The 18,848-nt window shown below is 51.6% G+C and overlaps 2 protein-coding genes across 2 annotated transcripts in view; one reads left to right on the top strand and one right to left on the bottom strand.

The window, feature by feature from the left end:
• The window catches only part of ubtfl (upstream binding transcription factor, like), a 12,404-nt gene extending 2,748 nt beyond the window's left edge, over positions 1 to 9,656 (top strand). The window contains exons 2-20 of the mRNA XM_085388858.1: positions 15 to 109; positions 452 to 627; positions 723 to 806; positions 883 to 1,038; positions 1,127 to 1,191; positions 1,271 to 1,391; positions 2,467 to 2,577; positions 2,776 to 2,903; positions 5,051 to 5,192; positions 5,260 to 5,301; positions 5,674 to 5,787; positions 5,923 to 6,087; positions 6,164 to 6,274; positions 8,090 to 8,169; positions 8,272 to 8,461; positions 8,562 to 8,609; positions 8,675 to 8,812; positions 8,904 to 9,005; positions 9,224 to 9,656. Coding sequence (XP_085244984.1) covers positions 52 to 109; positions 452 to 627; positions 723 to 806; positions 883 to 1,038; positions 1,127 to 1,191; positions 1,271 to 1,391; positions 2,467 to 2,577; positions 2,776 to 2,903; positions 5,051 to 5,192; positions 5,260 to 5,301; positions 5,674 to 5,787; positions 5,923 to 6,087; positions 6,164 to 6,274; positions 8,090 to 8,169; positions 8,272 to 8,461; positions 8,562 to 8,609; positions 8,675 to 8,812; positions 8,904 to 9,005; positions 9,224 to 9,298 — 2,106 coding nt within the window. The 5' untranslated portion in view covers positions 15 to 51 and the 3' untranslated portion in view covers positions 9,299 to 9,656. The remainder of the gene's footprint in view (positions 1 to 14; positions 110 to 451; positions 628 to 722; positions 807 to 882; positions 1,039 to 1,126; positions 1,192 to 1,270; positions 1,392 to 2,466; positions 2,578 to 2,775; positions 2,904 to 5,050; positions 5,193 to 5,259; positions 5,302 to 5,673; positions 5,788 to 5,922; positions 6,088 to 6,163; positions 6,275 to 8,089; positions 8,170 to 8,271; positions 8,462 to 8,561; positions 8,610 to 8,674; positions 8,813 to 8,903; positions 9,006 to 9,223) is intronic.
• A 252-nt stretch (positions 9,657 to 9,908) lies between these two features.
• Positions 9,909 to 18,674, bottom strand: fastk (Fas-activated serine/threonine kinase). Its single transcript, XM_085388837.1, has 11 exons — positions 17,912 to 18,674; positions 15,824 to 16,625; positions 15,437 to 15,743; positions 15,145 to 15,332; positions 14,878 to 15,026; positions 14,586 to 14,802; positions 13,644 to 13,803; positions 13,368 to 13,459; positions 12,188 to 12,875; positions 11,997 to 12,111; positions 9,909 to 10,401 (listed from the first exon to the last, which is right to left on the bottom strand). The coding sequence occupies exons 2-11, from the start codon at positions 16,581 to 16,583 to the stop codon at positions 10,315 to 10,317; spliced, it is 2,763 nt and encodes a 920-aa protein (XP_085244963.1). The 5' UTR covers positions 16,584 to 16,625; positions 17,912 to 18,674; the 3' UTR covers positions 9,909 to 10,314.
• Positions 18,675 to 18,848: the final 174 nt, after the last annotated feature.

The following is an 18,848-nucleotide window of genomic DNA, read 5'->3' as shown; positions in this document are numbered from 1 at the left end:
ATTTTGTGTTTCAGAGGGAGGGGCGGAGCCTCCTCCGTCGGTCACTGCAGGATGAACGGCAGCAGCAGCGTCTCCACGGCTCAGAGCGCCAGGGTCAAGACTGAACCAGGTAAGCCGACCTGCTGTTAGCGCTGTCAGGTGTTCAGGTACTCGCCTGTCAGTTCATGTAGGCCCGCGGGAACTCTGCTAAAGCAGCGTCCACACAGGAAGTTGATGACACTTGGAATGAGCGTGTAAGTGCTTCCAGTGAGCGTTCAGATGTGACGGGGGGCAGACTGTCGGTTTGCCTGAAGCTGCGTGTTTGCAGCGTTACACCCGTGTGCACCTTCGTCCTCACAGACGACCATTGTGGCGATTTTTGTGAAAACGTACGAACGTGTTTTTCTGTGACGTTCGGCCGTGGGGCACGCGCCCTCGCCGGCCCTGCCCTGACCGCTGTCTCCCTGCTCAGATGACTGGAGTAAGGAGGACTGTCTGACTCTGCTGGAGAGGATTCGCACCGTGTTGCCTGACGGAGACGCCATGAAGTACAAAACCACCGAGTCGCACTTTGATTGGGAGAAAGTTTGTTTTGGCGGCTTCACCGGCGAGATGTGTCGCCAGAAGTGGCAGAAAGTCTCGTCTGAGGTACGCTGGCCAAAGACCACGCCTCTGAGCCATCGCTGTGTTGATTTAAAGCTTTTCGGTTTTGACGGTTCAACTGACCTGAGTCTGTGTTTCAGGTCAGGAAGTACCGAACAATGACGGAGCTCATCGTGGACGCCATCGAGTTCGTGAAGAACCCGTATAAAGGCAAGAAACTGAAGGTGAGGCCTTCTGGAGCCAGAACCTGCTGGGACATGTGCTGGTTCACCTGTGACCTTTGACCTCTCTCGTGTGCAGACTCACCCAGATTTCCCAAAGAAGCCTCTGACGCCATACTTTCGCTTCTTTATGGAGAAACGAGCCAAATACGCCAAAATCCATCCAGAGATGAGCAACCTGGACCTCACCAAGATCCTGTCCAAGAAGTACAAGGAGCTGCCCGACAAGAAGAAGGTGCGCTCAGCAGCACAACCCGAGGTCGCAGTTGTGTCCGTGTTCGAGTCCCGAAAAACCAAACACATGTTTGTTTGTCCTTCCGCAGCAAAAGTACATCACAGAGTTCCAGCGTGAGAAAGAAGACTTCGAGAAGAACATGGCTCGATTCAAGTGAGTTCTACTTCCTGTTACATGTAGCAGTGTTGGTCACGGTGTTGGCGCACACATGGCTAATGTCAGCTGATCGCAGGGAGGAGCACCCCGAGCTGATCGAGGAGAGGAAGAAGTCGGACCTGCCGGAGAAACCCAAAACCCCCCAACAGCTGTGGTACAACCACGAGAAGAAGACCTACATGAAGCTGCACCCTGAGGTACGCGCTCAGCACACACATGCATGTCTTTGTGCCGCCGGTGCAGCCGCAGCAGCTCTGCACCGGTCCAATCGGAGGGCTCGACCGCTCCGCGCAAACCACCGCGCAGCAGGTAAAACAAGCAAACGTGTTCCTAAAGGAGATGTCGTTGGGCCGTATGTGAAACAGACCAAACGCACAGACTTTTAGATGGGCGGAGCGACAGAATTGTGCACGCGTTATGTTTGGAGGGAATATTCGACCTCCTTTAGTTCCAGTGTGAATATAGACACTGTTTGATCATCCTTGGGTCGAGTGTGCAAAGATAAACACCGAGTGGACAAAGCAGCCACTGAGACCAGCGTGGCCGTTTGAAATCACATGTTAGTCTTTTCTGAGCTCGGAGCAAACGAGTCGCCGCCGTTCAAACGGCGCTATGATTGTTTGCGTTGACTGCTTCTCTTAGCTTCACAGACCGGTGCACATAAACACATCGCTGTTGTAAAAACAACCGGTGAAAGGCTCCGCCCATCGGCGATGGTCGATATAGTCAACCTTAGGTAACACGTCCAACCCGCACGTCCATGAATGAAGTTTTGTGTGATGATGAGAAAAGGGCGCATGAAGCCAGGCAGGTGCAGAGACGTGCGGCGTCCTGCCGCTCCGCGCGCATCGGCTGGTTCGGTCCCAACAGGAAGGTGAGTCATCACCATGGAAACGTCTCATGACGGCTGAAACCATCACGTGCTCCTCTCAAGGGTTCAGACAGACGAGTTCTCCGAGAGTCTTCTAGAGGTGGTCCAGCCAATCAGCTGAGCCGAATCCACCTGAAACTATGGAAAGAAGAAAAGGTCAGAGTTCATAGACGGGCCAGAATCACGCCTGCCGTGTAGGCAGCTCCTTTGTCCCCGCAGGAGGCGTCCTGCTCGTGATCATACAAAACTTCATTTCGGCTCCTCGGTGCTCTGATTTCACGTGTTGTCATGGCGTCTGCGGAGAGTTTCACGGCGGTAGCTCGTAGACCTGCTGCCGGTTCGAGGCCCGGAGCGTTGTCAGGACCCGTCTCTGCATCCTCACGACTGTGTTTCTGTTTCAGGTGAGTCAAAAGGAGCTGAAGGATGCTCTGAGGAGACAGTGGTCCCAGCTGTCCGACAAGAGGAGACTGAAGTGGATCAGCAAGGCGCTGGAGCTCCAAAAAGATTACGAGGTACCAGAGAGACGGGAAGCAGGCGCTTCGGCCTCAGCGTTTCACCTGAACCATCATCACGACACGAGTCCTGGAAGCGAGCCGACACCAGCTCCGGTGTTTGTAACAGCTTCTGGGACGTGTGGGCGATGTGATGATGATCTGGGCTGAAACCGAAAGTCTCACCGCCGGGTCTCACGACTGCACTTCCTGTTTTAGGACAGCATGAGGGTGTACCTGGAAGCTCATCCAGACGTGAACTCGGACGATCACGTGCGCTCCGTCCTCACCAAAGCCGAGAGACAGCTGAAAGACAAGTTCGACGGGCGGCCGACCAAACCTCCCCCGTGAGTCTGCGCTGACATGTTCACGCTAACCCTGCCGCAGCTACGGCCGAGAGGTCGCGTCCCTCAGAAGTTCACATGTCCAACTTTCTCATTTTTAAAGCTTTGACAAAAGACGACATTTATTATTTTATTCAGATGATTCAGGCTGAGATCAAAGGTTTCATTACTGTAAGATAAGATAAGACTTTATTGATCCCACGACGGGGAAATTTTTGCGTCACCTCAGCTCAGGTACAGATACATGAAGGAAATACAACAATACAAATAAGTACAATCAATGAAAAAAGTAAGATAATACACTACATACAATGGTAGCACACACAGTATGTGATTATGGATATGGTTGGAAATATGGAAGACATAAACTATATAGATTGACATAACTATTGTACCACTACTATTCCTGTTTATAGACATGTACACACACACACATACATACATATATACCTGCACATGTCCGTACACATGGAAGGTCCATTATGCATGAAGTGGTGACCGTGGATGTTCACAGTGTCCAGTGACTCATGACATCGTGATTGAGGAGTTATAGTCTAACTGCTGTTGGGATGAATGATCTGCGAAAGCGCTCCTTCCTGCAGCTTCCTGTGTTTCAGTCTCTGACTAAAGGAGCTGCTCAGCCCACTCACAGACTCATGCAGTGGGTGATGTGGGTTGTTCATGATGGATGTCAGCTTTACTAACATCCTCCCCTCACCAACCACCTCCACAGACTCCAGGGGGCATCCCAGCACGGAGCCAGACCTCCGCACCAGTTTGTCAATCCTGCTCCTGTCCCTGTCCGTGCATCCACTCCCCCAGCAGGCCACTGCATAGAAAAGGGCAGATGCTACCACAGTGTCGTCCTTAACAGAGTCCTGCAGACTGCGAAGGACCTCGGTCTCCTCAGCAGGTGGAGTCAACTCTGGCCCTTCTTATACAGGACGTCTGTATTTGTTGTCCAGTCCAGTTTCTTGTTGAGGTGAACACCCAGGTACTTATAAGAGTCCACTATCTCAGTGTCTTTCCCTCGGATGTTCACCGGTGTTGTAGGGGTGACTTCCTCCTGAAGTCTATGATCATCTCCTTTGTCTTGCCGGCGTTGATTTGGAGTACGTTGGTCTCACACCAGCCAACAAAGTCACTGATGACCCCCCTGTATTCCTGATCATTCCTGTCTGATATGCATCCAATGATGGCTGTATCATCTGAGAACTTCTGTAGATGGCAATCGTCCGAAGTCTGAAATGTGAAGGCTGAACAGGAAAGGTGAACCGTGCCCTGTGGCGCCCCCGTGATTACCACCTCGGACACACAGTCATGGAGCCTCACATACTGTGGTCTGTTGGTAAGGTAGTCGATGGTCCATGCAGGCAGCTGTTTGCCTACTCCGGCTCCCTCCAGCTTCCCTCTCAGTAGTAGAAGAAGAAAGCTCCTGTTTGCCGTTACAGTGAACAGCTGCAGCAAAGGAAGAGCGTTTGTTTGAATAAGTGAAATGTTCATCACAGCGTCCTCACAGGTGCGTCCTGTCCTCTCTCTTCTCTGATTGGTTCAGCTGTTATCTAGTCACAGTGCGCATCAGTCTCAGCTCACTTTCTGTGGCTCGCATCAAAAGCTGTGTAAACGCTACATGTTGGTCAGAGTGACGCCTTCTGTGTCTTATTATCTCACTCAGCACAATTTACAGTATAACCGATAAACCGGTTTTAGAAGTCAGGAGGTCAGGTGACATCAGGTAACGTCACCTGACCTCCTGACGGCAGAGCGTGAGTGTAACATGATGTCGGCCCGCTGCAGCTGTAACAGCTGCACCTCTGGAAGGATTTCCACAGGTTTAGGAGTGTTTGTGGGAATTTGTGACCGTTCTTCCAGAAGAGCATCGTGAGGTCAGATGTCCTGTGCTGGAGGTCAGGACTCCGTGCATGAAACATAAAAGTGTGTCCGTGTGCTGAAGCGTGAACAATTCCTTTGACTGGACCTAAGGGGTGGAGCCTGACTCCGTCATCCTGGCAACCACCAATCCCAGACTCACTGTACTGCGTGTTGTACCTGTGTTTCGCAGTAATGGGTACTCGCTGTACTGCGTGTTGTACCTGTGTTTCGCAGTAATGGGTACTCGCTGTACTGCGTGTTGTACCTGTGTTTCGCAGTAATGGGTACTCGCTGTACTGCGCTGAGCTGATGGTGAACATGAAGGACGTGCCGAGCACGGAGCGCATGGTGCTGTGCAGCAAACAGTGGAAGATGATGACGCAGAAGGAGAAGGACATGTTCCAGAAACGCTGCGAGCAGGTGAGCGACGGCACCGCTCTGACCTCCGACCTCTGACCTCTCTCTAACCTCAACTTTGTCTCCACAGAAAAAGAAGCAGTATGACATCGACCTGCAGCGCTTCCTGGAGGTAAGACCTCAGAGCGCCTTGAAGAGCGAGAGGAAACGCCCACAGACAGGACAGCGATGGGCGGGGCTGTATTTACACTTTCACCTTCATGGTTGGAATTAACGGGATGGGGCGGGGTCTAACTGTGACAGTGCAGGCTGATTGGCTAACTAGCTAGCTTTTAAAACTACTTGTTTCATACAACAGATGGTCCTCAATTCAATTCACTTTTATTTATACAGCAGTCGCCTCGAGGCGCTTTAATTTGTACAGTAGATCGTACAATAATAAGGCACGTTGTGATTGGCTGTCATGTTTGATCCTGTCCACTGAGGCTCCAGAGCTGCTGCTTAAACTACAGGAAACAGGAAGTAACCTCTGCTTCTTTCTCAGAGTCTTCCAGAGGAGGAACGTGACAGAGTCATGACTGAGGAGAAAATGGGTGGGGCCAAATTGGGTGCAGGCGTGGCCTCAAGCCCCCACAGAGCCAAGTCTCCATCAGTCAAGGTGCGCCTGGCTCTTCTTTTACTGCCTGTTTATTGGGCGCTCAGTCTGAACGGTGATGTAACCAACCTGCCGAGCCGGCGCCATCTGCAACATCACCAGAAACTGTCTGAACACATTTTTGTGTTCTTTAAATAGGAGCGGTGTCGGGAGGCGGAGTCTGAGCCATGGGTCCCTGCTGGACCGCCAAAAGAAAGACGGGACGGGAAAAAGACGGCAGCAGCAAAGCTTCCAGAGACACCAAAGACGGCAGCGGAGATGTGGCAGCATAGCGTGATTGGCGACTACCTGGCTAAATACAGAGTAAGGAGCGCGTGCAGTAAATGGCAGGTAAAAACTCTCCGTACCGTCACTGAGTGTCATGTGACACAACCCACAGAGTGACCGCAGGAAGGCCCAGGCAGCGATGGACATGGCGTGGAACTCGATGGAGAAGAAGGAGAAGATTCTGTGGATCAAGAAGGCGGCAGAAGACCAGAAACGTTACGAGGTTCGGCGCTGATATCCGCCGCCAAACGGGAAGTTTTTTCTCCCCCTTTCTTTAGAGGAAAATGTATCCGAAGAAGAAACAAAGTAACGCACTGCTAACGTACCGCGTTAGAGAGGGGGCCATTTTGGGTGGGAGCGCGGGGGGTTCATGCTACTTTAGCTGTTAGCTCACGGTGTCTTCAATTCAATTCAGTTTTATTTATACAGCACCAAATGACAACAACAGTCTCCTCAGGGCGCTTCGGATTGGGTTGGCCCTACAATCAAAACCCAACAATCAGATGTTTGGTGTAATTACCGTGGGTTCCTCGCCACGGTAATTACACCCTCCTCCTCTCGTTGCCACTGGGACTACTGTTCCTCCTCCTGTACCTTCTAGCTCCCTGTCACTGGTTTCCAGTTGCAGTCAGTGCAGCTGCTAGCATGTCAACAACAGCTGCTTTTACATTCACATGACTCCTGTTTGGTTATGGCTCCACCCTCTTTGCTCCCCTAGTTAGTGCCCTTCTTTGTGTCTAGCTCCTCCCCCTGCTGTGTTTTGTTGTACTGACTAGAGATGGCACGATACCACTTTTTTATGTCCGATACCGATATACTTAAATTTGGATATCGGCCGATACCGATATGAATCCGATATAGTGTTTTTTAATATCTTGCTGCATTTTGTATGAGTTCATACTCAAGTTAAAAACAAACAAACTAAACAACACTGAAGCTATTCTGTTACACTTGTATGCAAAAAATGCACTGCAGCCAAAACATTTCATAGTTCAGCAAAACTGATCAATCTAATAAACTTAAACCTGCAGCATCCTCCCTACTCTGGTGTTTTAAAGAGTAAGCAACTGCAGCAACAGTGCAAACTCCCAGAAAAAAATAAATAAAAAAAGGGAACCCCCACCCCACCCTCCACCTCATGATGCTTAATCGACGTAATCAACTTTAATTTGATGCAGTGTGAAAAAAAAAAATGCACAGAATTAAATTATTTTTCAAGAATAATTAAATAGATTCAACATCTTTCTTCTACAGGGTTAGGGTTACAGCTGCAGACTGCACAGATGGAAAAAGTACTATAGCTTACTAGGGTATATTAGACTTAACAGTTACTATATACAGTAATGGACTTCTATACATTTTACATCAGATTAAAACTTTGGGTGTCAGATAATTATTTATTAAAAGCTCGACATTTTAAATGAGAACAAGAAAGAAAAGTATGTCTTTGTGCCCCCTTTTCCCTGTTAATGCCCTATCGGCCCCCCTGGCTAAACTTTGCTAGATCCGCCCCTGCACAGTTACGTCAGCTGTAGAAAAAGATCCTCGAGTAGAAAGTAATAATAAATACATTCTAACAATAGCTGATCAAGCTTAAACCTGCTGCTGTTGTTCAGCCGCTGGTTTCCTCTTTCTGGCTCAAAGTGGGCCAAAAACAAACAAGAGGCAGTCGCTCCATATATCGGCTGTTAAACGTAACGCTGGAATGCTTTACAAACATTCAGAGATGAACTTGCACACTTGCTTTACTTCTCTCGGGATCACTTCCTCAGAGATGAAATGCTGGTTTGGTAGCGAGGCTACAAATACACACAGCCGCTCTATCATGTGATGCACACTGCTCTGACGTGCTACAGTTATGAGCCGAGTTACTCCGTGTCGCAAGTTTTGTGAGGTGCTTTTGTGATATTTAATGGGTCGATTACATTTTTTATTTCTCTCCGATATCCGATCCAGTAATTTACGTCAGTATCTAACCGATACCGATACGTAATATCGGATCGGTCCATCTCTAGTACTGACTGTGGGTGTCCTGCAGAGGGAGCTGTTGGAGATGAGGACTCCAGCGGGGGGTCAGCGGAAGCCCAAGTTTGACGGCGAGCCGAAGAAGCCTCCAGTGTGAGTCTGTGCCCCCGATTCAAAAACCTTTATTGAAACATTGGCGGTCAGCCGCGTTGTCACGGTCGCCTCGCTCTGTGCACTGCTGTCTCTGTCCAATAGGAGCGGCTACCAGATGTTCTCCCAGGAGCTGCTGACCAATGGCGAGCTGAACCACTTCAGCCTGAAGGAGCGGATGGTGGAGATCGGGAAACGCTGGCAGAAGCTGAGCCAGAGCCAGAAGGACAAGTACAAGAAGCTGGTAGAGGAGCAGCAGGTGGAGTACAAGGCAGAGCTGGAGGCCTGGGTCAAGGTGAGGCACGATGACTCCGCCTCCGCTGACAAATGAATGAAATATTAGTAAAAGGTTTGTCGCCCCCTGCTGGTCGTTAACATGCTGTTTCCCTTCTCAGTCTCTGTCTCCTCAGGACCGCGCCGTCTACAAGGAGATCTCGTCTTCGGTGAGTCTCTCACGCCGCCTCACCTGTCCGTGCGTTACAGCGCTAACCTTTGTTTGTTTGTTTAGAAACGTCGCAGCACCGCCAAAGTTCGCAGCAGCCCCGCAGCTAAAGTCCGCGTGACTGCGAAGGGGAAGGCGGGAAGCTCAAGAGCTGCGACACCCGGAGTGGCGGTGAGCAAGAGGGCGATGGCGTACCGAGCCAAGGTAATGACAGCTACTTAGTCAGAAAGGCTGGGGGCCGGGCTAAATTTCATGTGCCGTTTGTGGTGGTGAACAGGGTCTGTCCATATCCCAGCAGGACATGTCTGACTCGGATGAGGAAGAGGAGAAGAGCGAGTCATCGGACTCTGACGAAGACGACGAGACGTCAGGAAGCACAGACAGCGATGACGATGAGGTCAGTCACGTGTTCATGGAGACACGAGTGAAGGCTGACTGACCACGGTGTTCATCACCAGTCCAGCAGAGACAATATCCTGTTTTATTTGAAAGTACATTTTTATATAAATATTGATAAATGACCTTGTGGGCGGGGCCCTTTTCATCCGTCCGTCCCTTCATGTGTTGCAGGATATAGAACTTCCTGTTTTGTGACCACTTCCTGTTCTTTCTCAGAACGACGATGAGGAAGACGAGGACGATGAAGACCAGAGCTCCTCTGAGGAATCCAGTGACTCCGACACAGACTAGCTCCACCCTTTCCTCCTCATTGGAGAGGACAGGCTGTGCAGGCCACACCTCCTCACAGACCAATCATCCTGGCAGACCAATGAGAGGATGTTATGCGGCACCGGCCCCTCCCGCCTTCCTCTGAAGAGGGCGGAGCCTTTTGTTACTCGTGTTTGTTTTTTATCGAGTGTGTGTTGGTTTTTAGCAGATGGGCGGAGCAAAGCTCAGGTGGGCTCTCAAGTGTCCTTTTCACAAAATGGTGAAGGCAGGGCAGGGGGCGGGGTTTGTACAGTTTGGCAGGTGGGGGCGCAATGAGCAGCAGTTCAGGGTTCAGCCGCCCACCTCAAATTATTAATAAATGCACTTTTTTCTCATCTCTGGTGTCGTTTTGTCATGTGACCACATGATGACCTTTGACCCCGTCAGTCAGTGAGGACACAGTTTGCGTTCATCTCAGCTTTAATAGATTTATAGAATATAAACAAACATCTGTCAATCACCTCACACACAAATAAATAATCTGACCTTTGACCCAAACACTAAGCACTGTCCTTCAGACCTTTGGCACACTACAGTTCCCATCATCCCCTGCTCTGTGACCCCCACCCCCCACTTATAAAACAGTCCCACACATGCATCACTGTTGCCATAGTTGCCACACCTTATAAAAGGGACTGCCCTCCCCATCCAGGAAAAAAAACGAGTGAGATCATCCGCAGGGCGACCAATGAGGTCTCAGAACAACAGTCCCATTGTCCTCAGTGCTGATAGTCACATGATCACAGATGCCCCCCCCAGGTGAGACGCGCCTGTGTTAGAGACTGCCCAGAAAACAGCAGCATCCTGTCAGCTGATCAATAATCGATCTGATGGTGTTTGTATTGATTAACTGACCTGTTTATTGATAAGGAATCAGTTCTTAAACGCTATGAAAAATGAACAGTTTGGTTGGAACTCCTTCTTGTGCAGCTCCAACGGGACGTCACCAGGTAACCATGACCTCTGACATCAGACAGGACGCACGCTCTGTCAGGACGTCATAGCGTGACGTCCAGCAGCTTCTTGTGCAGGTACTGCTTCACCTCCTCGATGCCATTCAGCTTCTCCAGCTCGTGGTACGGCAGCTGAAGAGACAGGAAACAGCACATCACATGACCGTGATGGGAGGAGCTTACGGAACAAGCGTTAAACCCTATCACATTTACAAAAACAGACGTTTTATCTCAGAGGAAACCAGAAGTTTAAACCAACCAATCACAGCAGCTCAAACTATCTGGCCTGATGTTATTTGGCGGCAGTGGGCAGGGCCAAATGAAGCTTCTGAAGTTTAATGGCGTTAGCCAGCTAGATGAGCCCGCTTTGACTGAGGGATTGATGGCGTCCAAACGGTCAGCTGGTCTGTCTCTTTGGACACGAGTGAGCCGTGAGGTTTGCGTGGTTACTGAAGCTGGACCAGCTGCTACGTGCTGGTTAGCTGCAGAGCTATAGGTAACGCCCCCATCTAAACAAAACGACGACACAAAGGCCGAGCTGCAGCTTTATTTACATAAAGTCGTTCACAATGAATCCTTCAGTCATTTTTGTTTTAAACAGCTGTTTGTAACGTTTGTCACCGCGCTGCTTCACTCGTCTGCAGCACGTCTTCAAACGAGCAACAAGTTAAACAAACGTGAATTTGAAATCCAGAAACTTGTGAACAGAGATGGAAAATATATCATTTAGTTTAATACTGTTCAGTCTTATTGGCTGCGGCGGGGTGTGGTCAGCGGCGCGGCTGAGGCGGACACACCTGAGCAGCATCCCCACTCACGCTTCGCCGGCTTAAAACAGAATAAACTGGGTCCTGTGGTTGATGTGTTTAGGCTGTAGCTGAAACGCTGCAGCCGCGCGCAAATCGACAGCTGCAATAAAGAAGCGTACTGAAGACGTGGCAGGTCTGTCGTGCGTCGTTTACAGTGGTGCCCAAACGCACGACTGGGGCACAACAGACCCGCCCACATGTTTTCTTCTTTATTGCAGCAGTTGACTCACGCGGTTGTTTCAGTGTGAGCAGGTTCTTTATCAGGACTTTGGTTCGGGGAAGCCATGGGGGACTGTCATCAGGTAAAGTGGACAGAATCACAGCACACCGTGATACTGTGTGTGGTGACGTATCCACACTGAGTCACGGGCAAATGCAAACAGCCTGATGGCAGGCAGCCGCTCTGTGCACAGTCTCAGAGACTTATCGAACGTTTGCAGATCATTTCTGATTATAAACCATTGCAGCGCAAACTTGTCCGCGTTATTTCCCACAGAGCAGGAAGCCAACTAAGACAAGACACAGCTTCATTAGTCCCACACGTGAGAAACCTTTTGGTCAAGAGCAGCAAAAACTGGACTCCATATAATCAGACCCACGGCAGACCGATATCAGACTGACAGGCTAATCTCAGACAGACTGACAGCAGACCGGCGGCGGGCTTCAGTGACGGCGTTGGTATGTTTGATCGATCATTCTGGAGCCAAACACTGCTGTGACAGAACTTCGTGTGTCCGGATAAAACAGGCACTGATACTTCAGCTCTGATCTCCTTCAGTCAGCAGTTGAAAGGTGCTAAATGTGGCTAATCAACAGTCAGTGGACAATAGCATTAACGTCGTCAGGTGTTGGAGCCTATATCTTTTCTCTCTGTAATTGTTTCTTTAACATCACTGCTTGATGGCAAAACCGACTCACCTGCAGGATGACATATCCCAGCAACCTCAGGTGGCGGTCTCTCATGGCACGGGAGCCCACCAGGACCTCAGAGTTGTGGCAGTAGTGCCACTTATCATTGACGGACATGATGACCCTGCAGAGAGCACAGCAGGGTGGCGTTAGTGGCGGCAGGCGCTACTAATTCTGCACAGGCTCGGAGTTTGACTTACCTCCGGATCTGCCTCTGGTCTGCGGGGAGGCCGTCGGGGTCTGGCTGCTCAGGGGGGTGGAGCGGCGGTGGCGACAGGGGCGGTCTGTCAGCCCCCTCGGCGTACGTCACTCCTTTGTAGAATCCCCCAAGCTCGTGGTCCGGCCTCGGGGCTCCCGTGCCACCCTCGTCTTCCAGGATCTTCCCAATGGAAAACTGGAACAGAGAGTCCGGGGCACTGGCCCCCGCGGGCGGCTGGGTGGTGGGCGGAGCCAGGCCGTCCGAGGGCGGGCTGCTGAGGGTGGAGCTATCCTGACTCTCCAGCGAGTGCTCTTTGGCCAGGCTTGAGTAGTACTCCCCCGCCGGGACGTAGTACGGCCCGTAGTTCACCGTGCTGCCATTGGTCCCCGCCTGTGGGTGGCCCGGGTGGGGCACGGTGCCCGGCGTGCCGCGGATGTGATGGGGCAGGAAGGCCCGCGGCTCCATTGCCCCGACCATCCCCTCACCAACCTGACACGAGTGCTCGGCGCCCTCCTCCATCGCCACGAACGGAGAGAACTTCTGGAAGTCAGAGGTAACTGCGGCAACCGCTGCATCAGCAGGCTTAGACGCCACAACAACACAGGACGGAGGAACGACAGTCAGAGAGAGGCCGGCTCCAGTGCGGATGGGAAGAACCCGCCCGGAAGTGTCCATCCACAACAGGAAGTCTGGAGAGAAGAGTAATCACATTACAGGTAGCAACACAACAGTAACATGCAGGGGCAGCTGACGGCTCCGCCCCTCTGTGACCCAGCTCCTAACACACACACACACACACACACACATGCGTTTGACCTTTGAACTACGTACGCATGTGAAGGCTGCTTGTCCAAAATGTAACTTTCTGTTTAAGCAACAGGAAGTAGACCACAGCTGAAGGTCAGCGGCGTCTAATGAAACATTTTAACTTTTGCCAACAGCATCAGAAATACGGGAGGAGCATCTCAGTTACTTTGAAAGGAAGTAGCTCTGTAATTGGCTGATCAAGCAGAACACATGTGGGTGGAGCATGAGTGAAGCCAGGCCGAACCAAACCAACCAGCCAAACACTGCACGATGATCGCCATGTTTTTCAGCTGAGCCAGCCCCCCCCATATGTTTTAAAATCGTTGGAGCTCCAAATATCCAGGTGAGAGGTTGTGTGCGCAGGTGTGTCCCACCTGTGTAGTATCCCGGGGGGAGGACCTCATCCTGTTTGTAGTTATGTTCTCCAACCAGCTGCCGCAGAGCCTCAGCCACCAGACCTTTATAACTGACAGAGAACAGACCAATCAGAGCTCAGCTGCTGTCTGGTATTCTGGTCGCTTTGGTGTTGAGCACACCTGTCGGTGCTTTCTAATCCTGATGATTTTGAGCTGAACTGACCTCGGCCTGGTGAGGTGGACGCTAACAGACTCTGTTTACACCAACCAAGAGGGTCAGTGTGCAGGTGTTACCTGTACTTGCGGTTGACCTCGTCAGCCGTGAGGGCGTGGTCAAACATCAGAACCTTGTGTGCGTCCTGCAGTCGCGGCCCTGTGTAGTCGCGGTACTCCAGCTCGACAGCGGCGTCCAACAGAGACAAGTATCGCCTGACGATGAGAGCATAGGGGCTGTCTGCGGGGAAAGCAGCACACTGGTCACACTGGCTAACCTGGTACTGGTAATCAGTCAATGGCTAGAACAGGATCAATATTATGAGTCGCAAACCAGTCACAGTGGACGGTGTAACCAGTCGATAGGGAATCGACCAGTAGTCCAGGTCCTTGGACTCATTAGTCCTCCTGCCTATTGGTTCTTGCACTCTCACTACAATCAGCTGATTTTAGATAGATATAATTTTTTATTTCGAACATGCAAATATAATTGAAATAACAACAGAAAAAACAAAACTTAAAAATCATCAAGTTTTCATGTATACAGCATGCTAACGCTAAGCTAGTCGGACAGCATGCTAACGCTAAGCTAGTCGGACAGCATGCTAACTCAGAGTGACGTTAAAGCTGAGTGTATGCAGACTCCATCCCAGCAGCCAGAGCCTGAACTTCAGCAGTCAGGCTGCAGCCTTTACCTGTTCATGTTTCTACAGTAGAATCACCATGACAACCGTTTTAAAGCCTCTTTTTGTGCGGGTGTCCTCAGCAGGATAGAGTTTGTGTTGTTTGTGTAGCCTCAGGTTTACGTTGTTAAATAAGGATGATGATGGTGTGTTTCAGATCATTTTACAGAGAAACATCAAAGTAACGTAACGAGTAGGATAACGAACGCCGTTATCCTGGAACTAACTAAGTAACATGCTGCATTACTTTTAGGAAAAGTGTTATCTGAGTAATAACTTTTTAAATATTCCCATCCCGACCGGTCAGTTGGAAAGTTGGGTTCATGTTGGCCGTACTCACTGGTGACGTTGCTGATAAAGGCGGAGGAGAAGACCCGGTGGAGGACCAGGCCGGGGAAATGTCCGAGCTGGAACAGGGACATGAGGATGTTGACCGTGGCGAGCGGCGAGCTGAGCGCCTTCAGCTCCACCACCTCTTCCAGCCGGGAGAAGAACTGCTGCTCATTGGAAGGACGGTAGCTCATCCGGCTGAACGGGAACACGAGCTTCTGGATCACCTGAGGACACACACAAACACACCTGCAGTCCTGTGCGCCGCTCTCAAGGTCACGTGACCACCAGACCGGCCTCACCTTACTGTCCAGATATTCCGCCTTCTTCACCAGAAATTCGGCGATGGTGTCGAGCAGGCGGGTTTCTCTCAGCCGATGGCGGGCGATGTATTTGGCGATCAGCGCCATCGTGTAGGGCGTGATGCTGTCCACCTTCTTTGGTAACTCCTCTGTTGGAGAGAAACATGTTACTAGTTAAGGTGAGTCAGCAGAGGCGGAGTCACCTGAACAGCTGAGACAGCAATGGCCACGTGTTCGATGGCGAGGGATGAGGGTGAAGCGACCCACCTGCCAGGCTGCTGATGAACCTCTCCTGTCTGTTCTGGTAGAACAGGTGAGAGCTGAAGATCAGCTCCAGACTCTTGTTACTCGCCTCACGGGCGCACGCTGCCAGCATCTCGTCCAGCAGCGCCATCTCCTGGTCTCGAACGCCGCTCACACTCGCCAGCGTGTGTTTGACCAGACGCAGGATCTTCCTGAGGACAGACGCACACGTGCAGTTAACCGCTGCCACGGCGCCAACATCGCAAACCTCAGCACGGGTACCAGAAACAACAACCCAGGTAATGCGCGTTCTCACCTGTTGGCGACCAGCTGTTCAGGGTTAGGCGTGCCGTTGTTAGCGCCGGCGGCTTCCTGCGGTTGCATTGACCGCCATTTGAGCCTGTAGTAGGAGAGCAGCAGGAAGAGCGTCTGCGGGTGGCGCTCTCGCTCCAGGTTTTTCTCTAGGCCGGCCAGGCAGGCCTCCGTGAGCGGGTGCTGGCTGCCCGGGTGGAGCTTCATGCTGGAGCTGAACACCATCGACACGTCCTTCTGGTTGAACTGGTTCAGCCGGGCCTGAGACTCCACCTCCAGAACCTGCACCACCTCAGAGTCGCTGGGCAGACCTGTGAGGGGTCAGATAAAGGTGAGTGGCGTCGCTGCGGGTGATAGCGGGCGTGTGTCTGAGCGTCACGCAGCGACTCACCGAGCGCGGCGACGGCGTACAAGCAGTTCACGATGCTGAAGTTGTCGAACTTGGCGCAGTCGCTGACGATGGCGTTGCAGAGCGTCCGGAAGTCCTGATGCTCCAGGATCTGTCGGGCATCGCCCTCCACTCCGGAGGCCTCGCTGTCGGTCTCACTGCTGCTGGCGCGGACGGGGGGCGTGGCCTGCAGCAGCTGTCCGATCTTCTGCAGGGCGACGGGGTAGTGGTTGTGGGAGATCTTAGCGGGGTTCTGGGTGACCCAGCGCAGCACCTCGTCGGGCCGCCGTGAGCGCTCGATCAGCCGCTTCATGGTGAAGAACGTGTCGTAGCTCATCTTCTCGTGGATGAAGTTCCACGTCTTCTTCTTGCTATTGGCAGCGCCTCCTGCGGGCCCGCCACCCCCGTATGCGTGGAAGGCGCCGTGGTGCTGGAAATGGGGGGGCAGCGGGGGTGCAGCCAGGTGATGGGGCTGCGGGTGGTAGTGGAATTGTGCTCCTCGGTGGGCGTCGGGGCGACCCTGGTACAATGGGAAGGCAGGGGGAGGTGGGGCTGCATGGGGGTGAGGCACCTCGAGCACAGATAGTCCTGGCCTCCGCCCCTGTTTTACCCCGCCCCCTCCACCACCCCCTCCTCCTCCCCCCGCAGTGCCATACAGGCGGGCGGCATACATGGCGACAGACTGAGCAGCAGGGCGGGGGAGGCAGGGAGGGAGGTGGCGAGCTCGGCTCAGGAGGCGCCACCCAGTGGACAAACGCAGCATAGTCCAACAGCCAGACCGCCTGCAGACATCGGCGCAGCGCACCTGCAGAGACACACAGGTACAAATAAGCAGCAGGTCGCGCCTGATGGGCGGAGCAAATTCTGACAGATCCTAAAAATGCACATTCTGTCCTAACAAGGCCCCTCCCCGCATCAGGCAGGTCCAACCCTAAAGTTGCATCATAGGTGAAGCTGCATGAACAAAGAGAGTCTCTTCCTGTCTGACAACTGCTCTATGCCCCGCCCCACTGCACTGTACTCTTCCAGCTCACTTGTCACCCGAACGTTCAGCAGTCGTACATGCTATCCATTTCCAGCGTGTTAAAGCCAATAAACCACCCAGCTCTTGTCAGGAGACCCAGGGTTACCGGTGTGTGTGTGAGCATGACGGGGCACACCTGTCACGTGTGTGTGAACGTGCACAAACCGCCGGTTTGAAACCACATTTGGCGTCTTTCAGATCTAAGCTGAGGAAATGGTGAGCTTGTAGCTGCTGACTGTCACCACCAGGTGGCATCTTTTCACTCCCTCTCTCTCTCACACACACAGGACCACACAACCATTTAGTATATTGTGTATTTGTTGGCATGCAGACCTGATGTGAAAATCGTGTTACTGTCCTACAGTAACACTCACCTGTCCAGATAACGTCTGAGTGAACACGCTAACTGATTACCACTAGGTGCTCTCATCACACCCACACCTGCAGAACAAACACCAAAAATGAACTGAGCATGAGAGACCCTGAACCTGCCCAGCAGGGGCACCTAGTGAACCCTCCCCCGATCACCTGACAGTCAATGAGCTGCTCGCAGACCACGCCCCCTAGCTGTCCTCCTGTCACCTGAAGTCAGGCCCACTTGCTAACATTAGCATTTAACATCCAGCATTGTCCTTTAACCCCAAATCTGCTAAAGTGCCCATGGGGTCACAACAACGTCACTCGCTACGTCATAAAAATATGATGTCATGCTTTAAATAGCCTTCAGAGATGGAAAGTAGGCTCCTCGGGCTGTGCGCCAGCAGGCTGCCGGACAGCTGGCAAAGCTAGCCGGCTGACCCCGCTGAAAGCCGGAGCTAGCGGCGGATAGCATCAGTTCATCAAACCTGCAGCTGCTGCTTACCAATCCGGGGAGAGCAGGCTAGGTATAAACTAAGTTAAGCTAAGCTAAGCTAAGATACTGTGGCTTCCGTCTGCAGGGCTGTTAGCATGCTACCTTCTACTAGCCGCTGTTAGCCCGCCGGGAAGCGGGGGACTCGCCGGGTTGTACGCAGGTCACGGCGCGCGCTCCCCAACCGATGAGCGCGTGACAGAGCGGGAGAGTTTACCTCATGGCTCAGAAAGGCCGCAGCTACGCTCCTGAAGGTCCTGAGGCCACAGAGAGTGCGGGATCAGCGGGGAGACAGTCCGCGGTCAGCCGCTCCGATCCTCCTCACAGACGGGGACGCCATCCTGCTCTACCCGGCATGCACCTGGAGGAGAGGCCGACAGCGCCCCCAGGCGGCTGTAGCCGGGAGCGGCTCTGTGTGATTTTATTGTTTTTAAATATATTCATGTTGTAACCGCATCAGCTGAAGACGTTTATTGCATGTTAATAATCTATTTCTGTAGGGCGTAGTCCGTGTGCCCAGTAATAAGCGACCTTTAAAAGTGATCCCCCTTGTGTAGCCGGATCACTTAGAGGTCAGAGGTCAGCGCTCCTGCCTGGATTCATGTGTTTGAGTTTCAGTTCGGTGTCTTTTGATCTGCAGCCCTGAGCAGAAATGTGAGCATGAAGGGAGCAGCAGTTTATGATTAATGTTCAGTCACACTGGAAAGCTTGAAATAAAAGAGTTTCTGATTAGGAATCTGACACTAACTCATCAGCATGTTTAACAGGGTTTGACTCGTGTGTGAGTGTCTGTGTGTGTTCAGAATCAGAATACTTATTGATCCCTAGGGGAAATTATTTTTCGTTACAATGCTCCATTATAAACAAACATTAACAGAGACAGACAATACACTAACTACGAATAGCACAATATATAAAGGCATATATATATACATAAAAGTTACGTATTAATAAATAGCTGAAAAAAAATGTTGTGTTACAGTTTGTTTAACTGGGAGCTGTTTCATGATCTTTTTGTTTGTTTTTAAGCCATAAAAATATATTTGCGCACGGAAAAATGCAGAAAATATTGAACCCTGCATAGTTGTTGTGGAGATCCTTCTCTATGCTTCTTCTAAAAGGTTGTTTGCGGCTCCTTAGCGGCCGCAGGGGGC

The sequence above is a fragment of the Rhamphochromis longiceps genome, linkage group LG18 (genome assembly GCF_057381845.1).
Source record: "Rhamphochromis longiceps isolate RC_006_pf linkage group LG18, R_longiceps_female_GT1.1, whole genome shotgun sequence".
Taxonomy (NCBI): Eukaryota; Metazoa; Chordata; class Actinopteri; order Cichliformes; family Cichlidae; genus Rhamphochromis; species Rhamphochromis longiceps.
This window is presented reverse-complemented; position numbering and strand designations above follow the sequence as displayed.

Bases quoted from the DNA above. Each gene is read 5' to 3' on its own strand.
- fastk (XM_085388837.1), bottom strand. From the start codon at position 16,583: ATGCTGCGTTTGTCCACTGGGTGGCGCCTCCTGAGCCGAGCTCGCCAC. The intron at 15,333-15,436 runs GTGAGAACGCGC...GTCTGTCCTCAG, and splicing joins GAACAGCTGGTCGCCAACAG to GAAGATCCTGCGTCTGGTCA. The intron at 15,027-15,144 runs GTGGGTCGCTTC...TCTCTCCAACAG, and splicing joins GTTCATCAGCAGCCTGGCAG to AGGAGTTACCAAAGAAGGTG.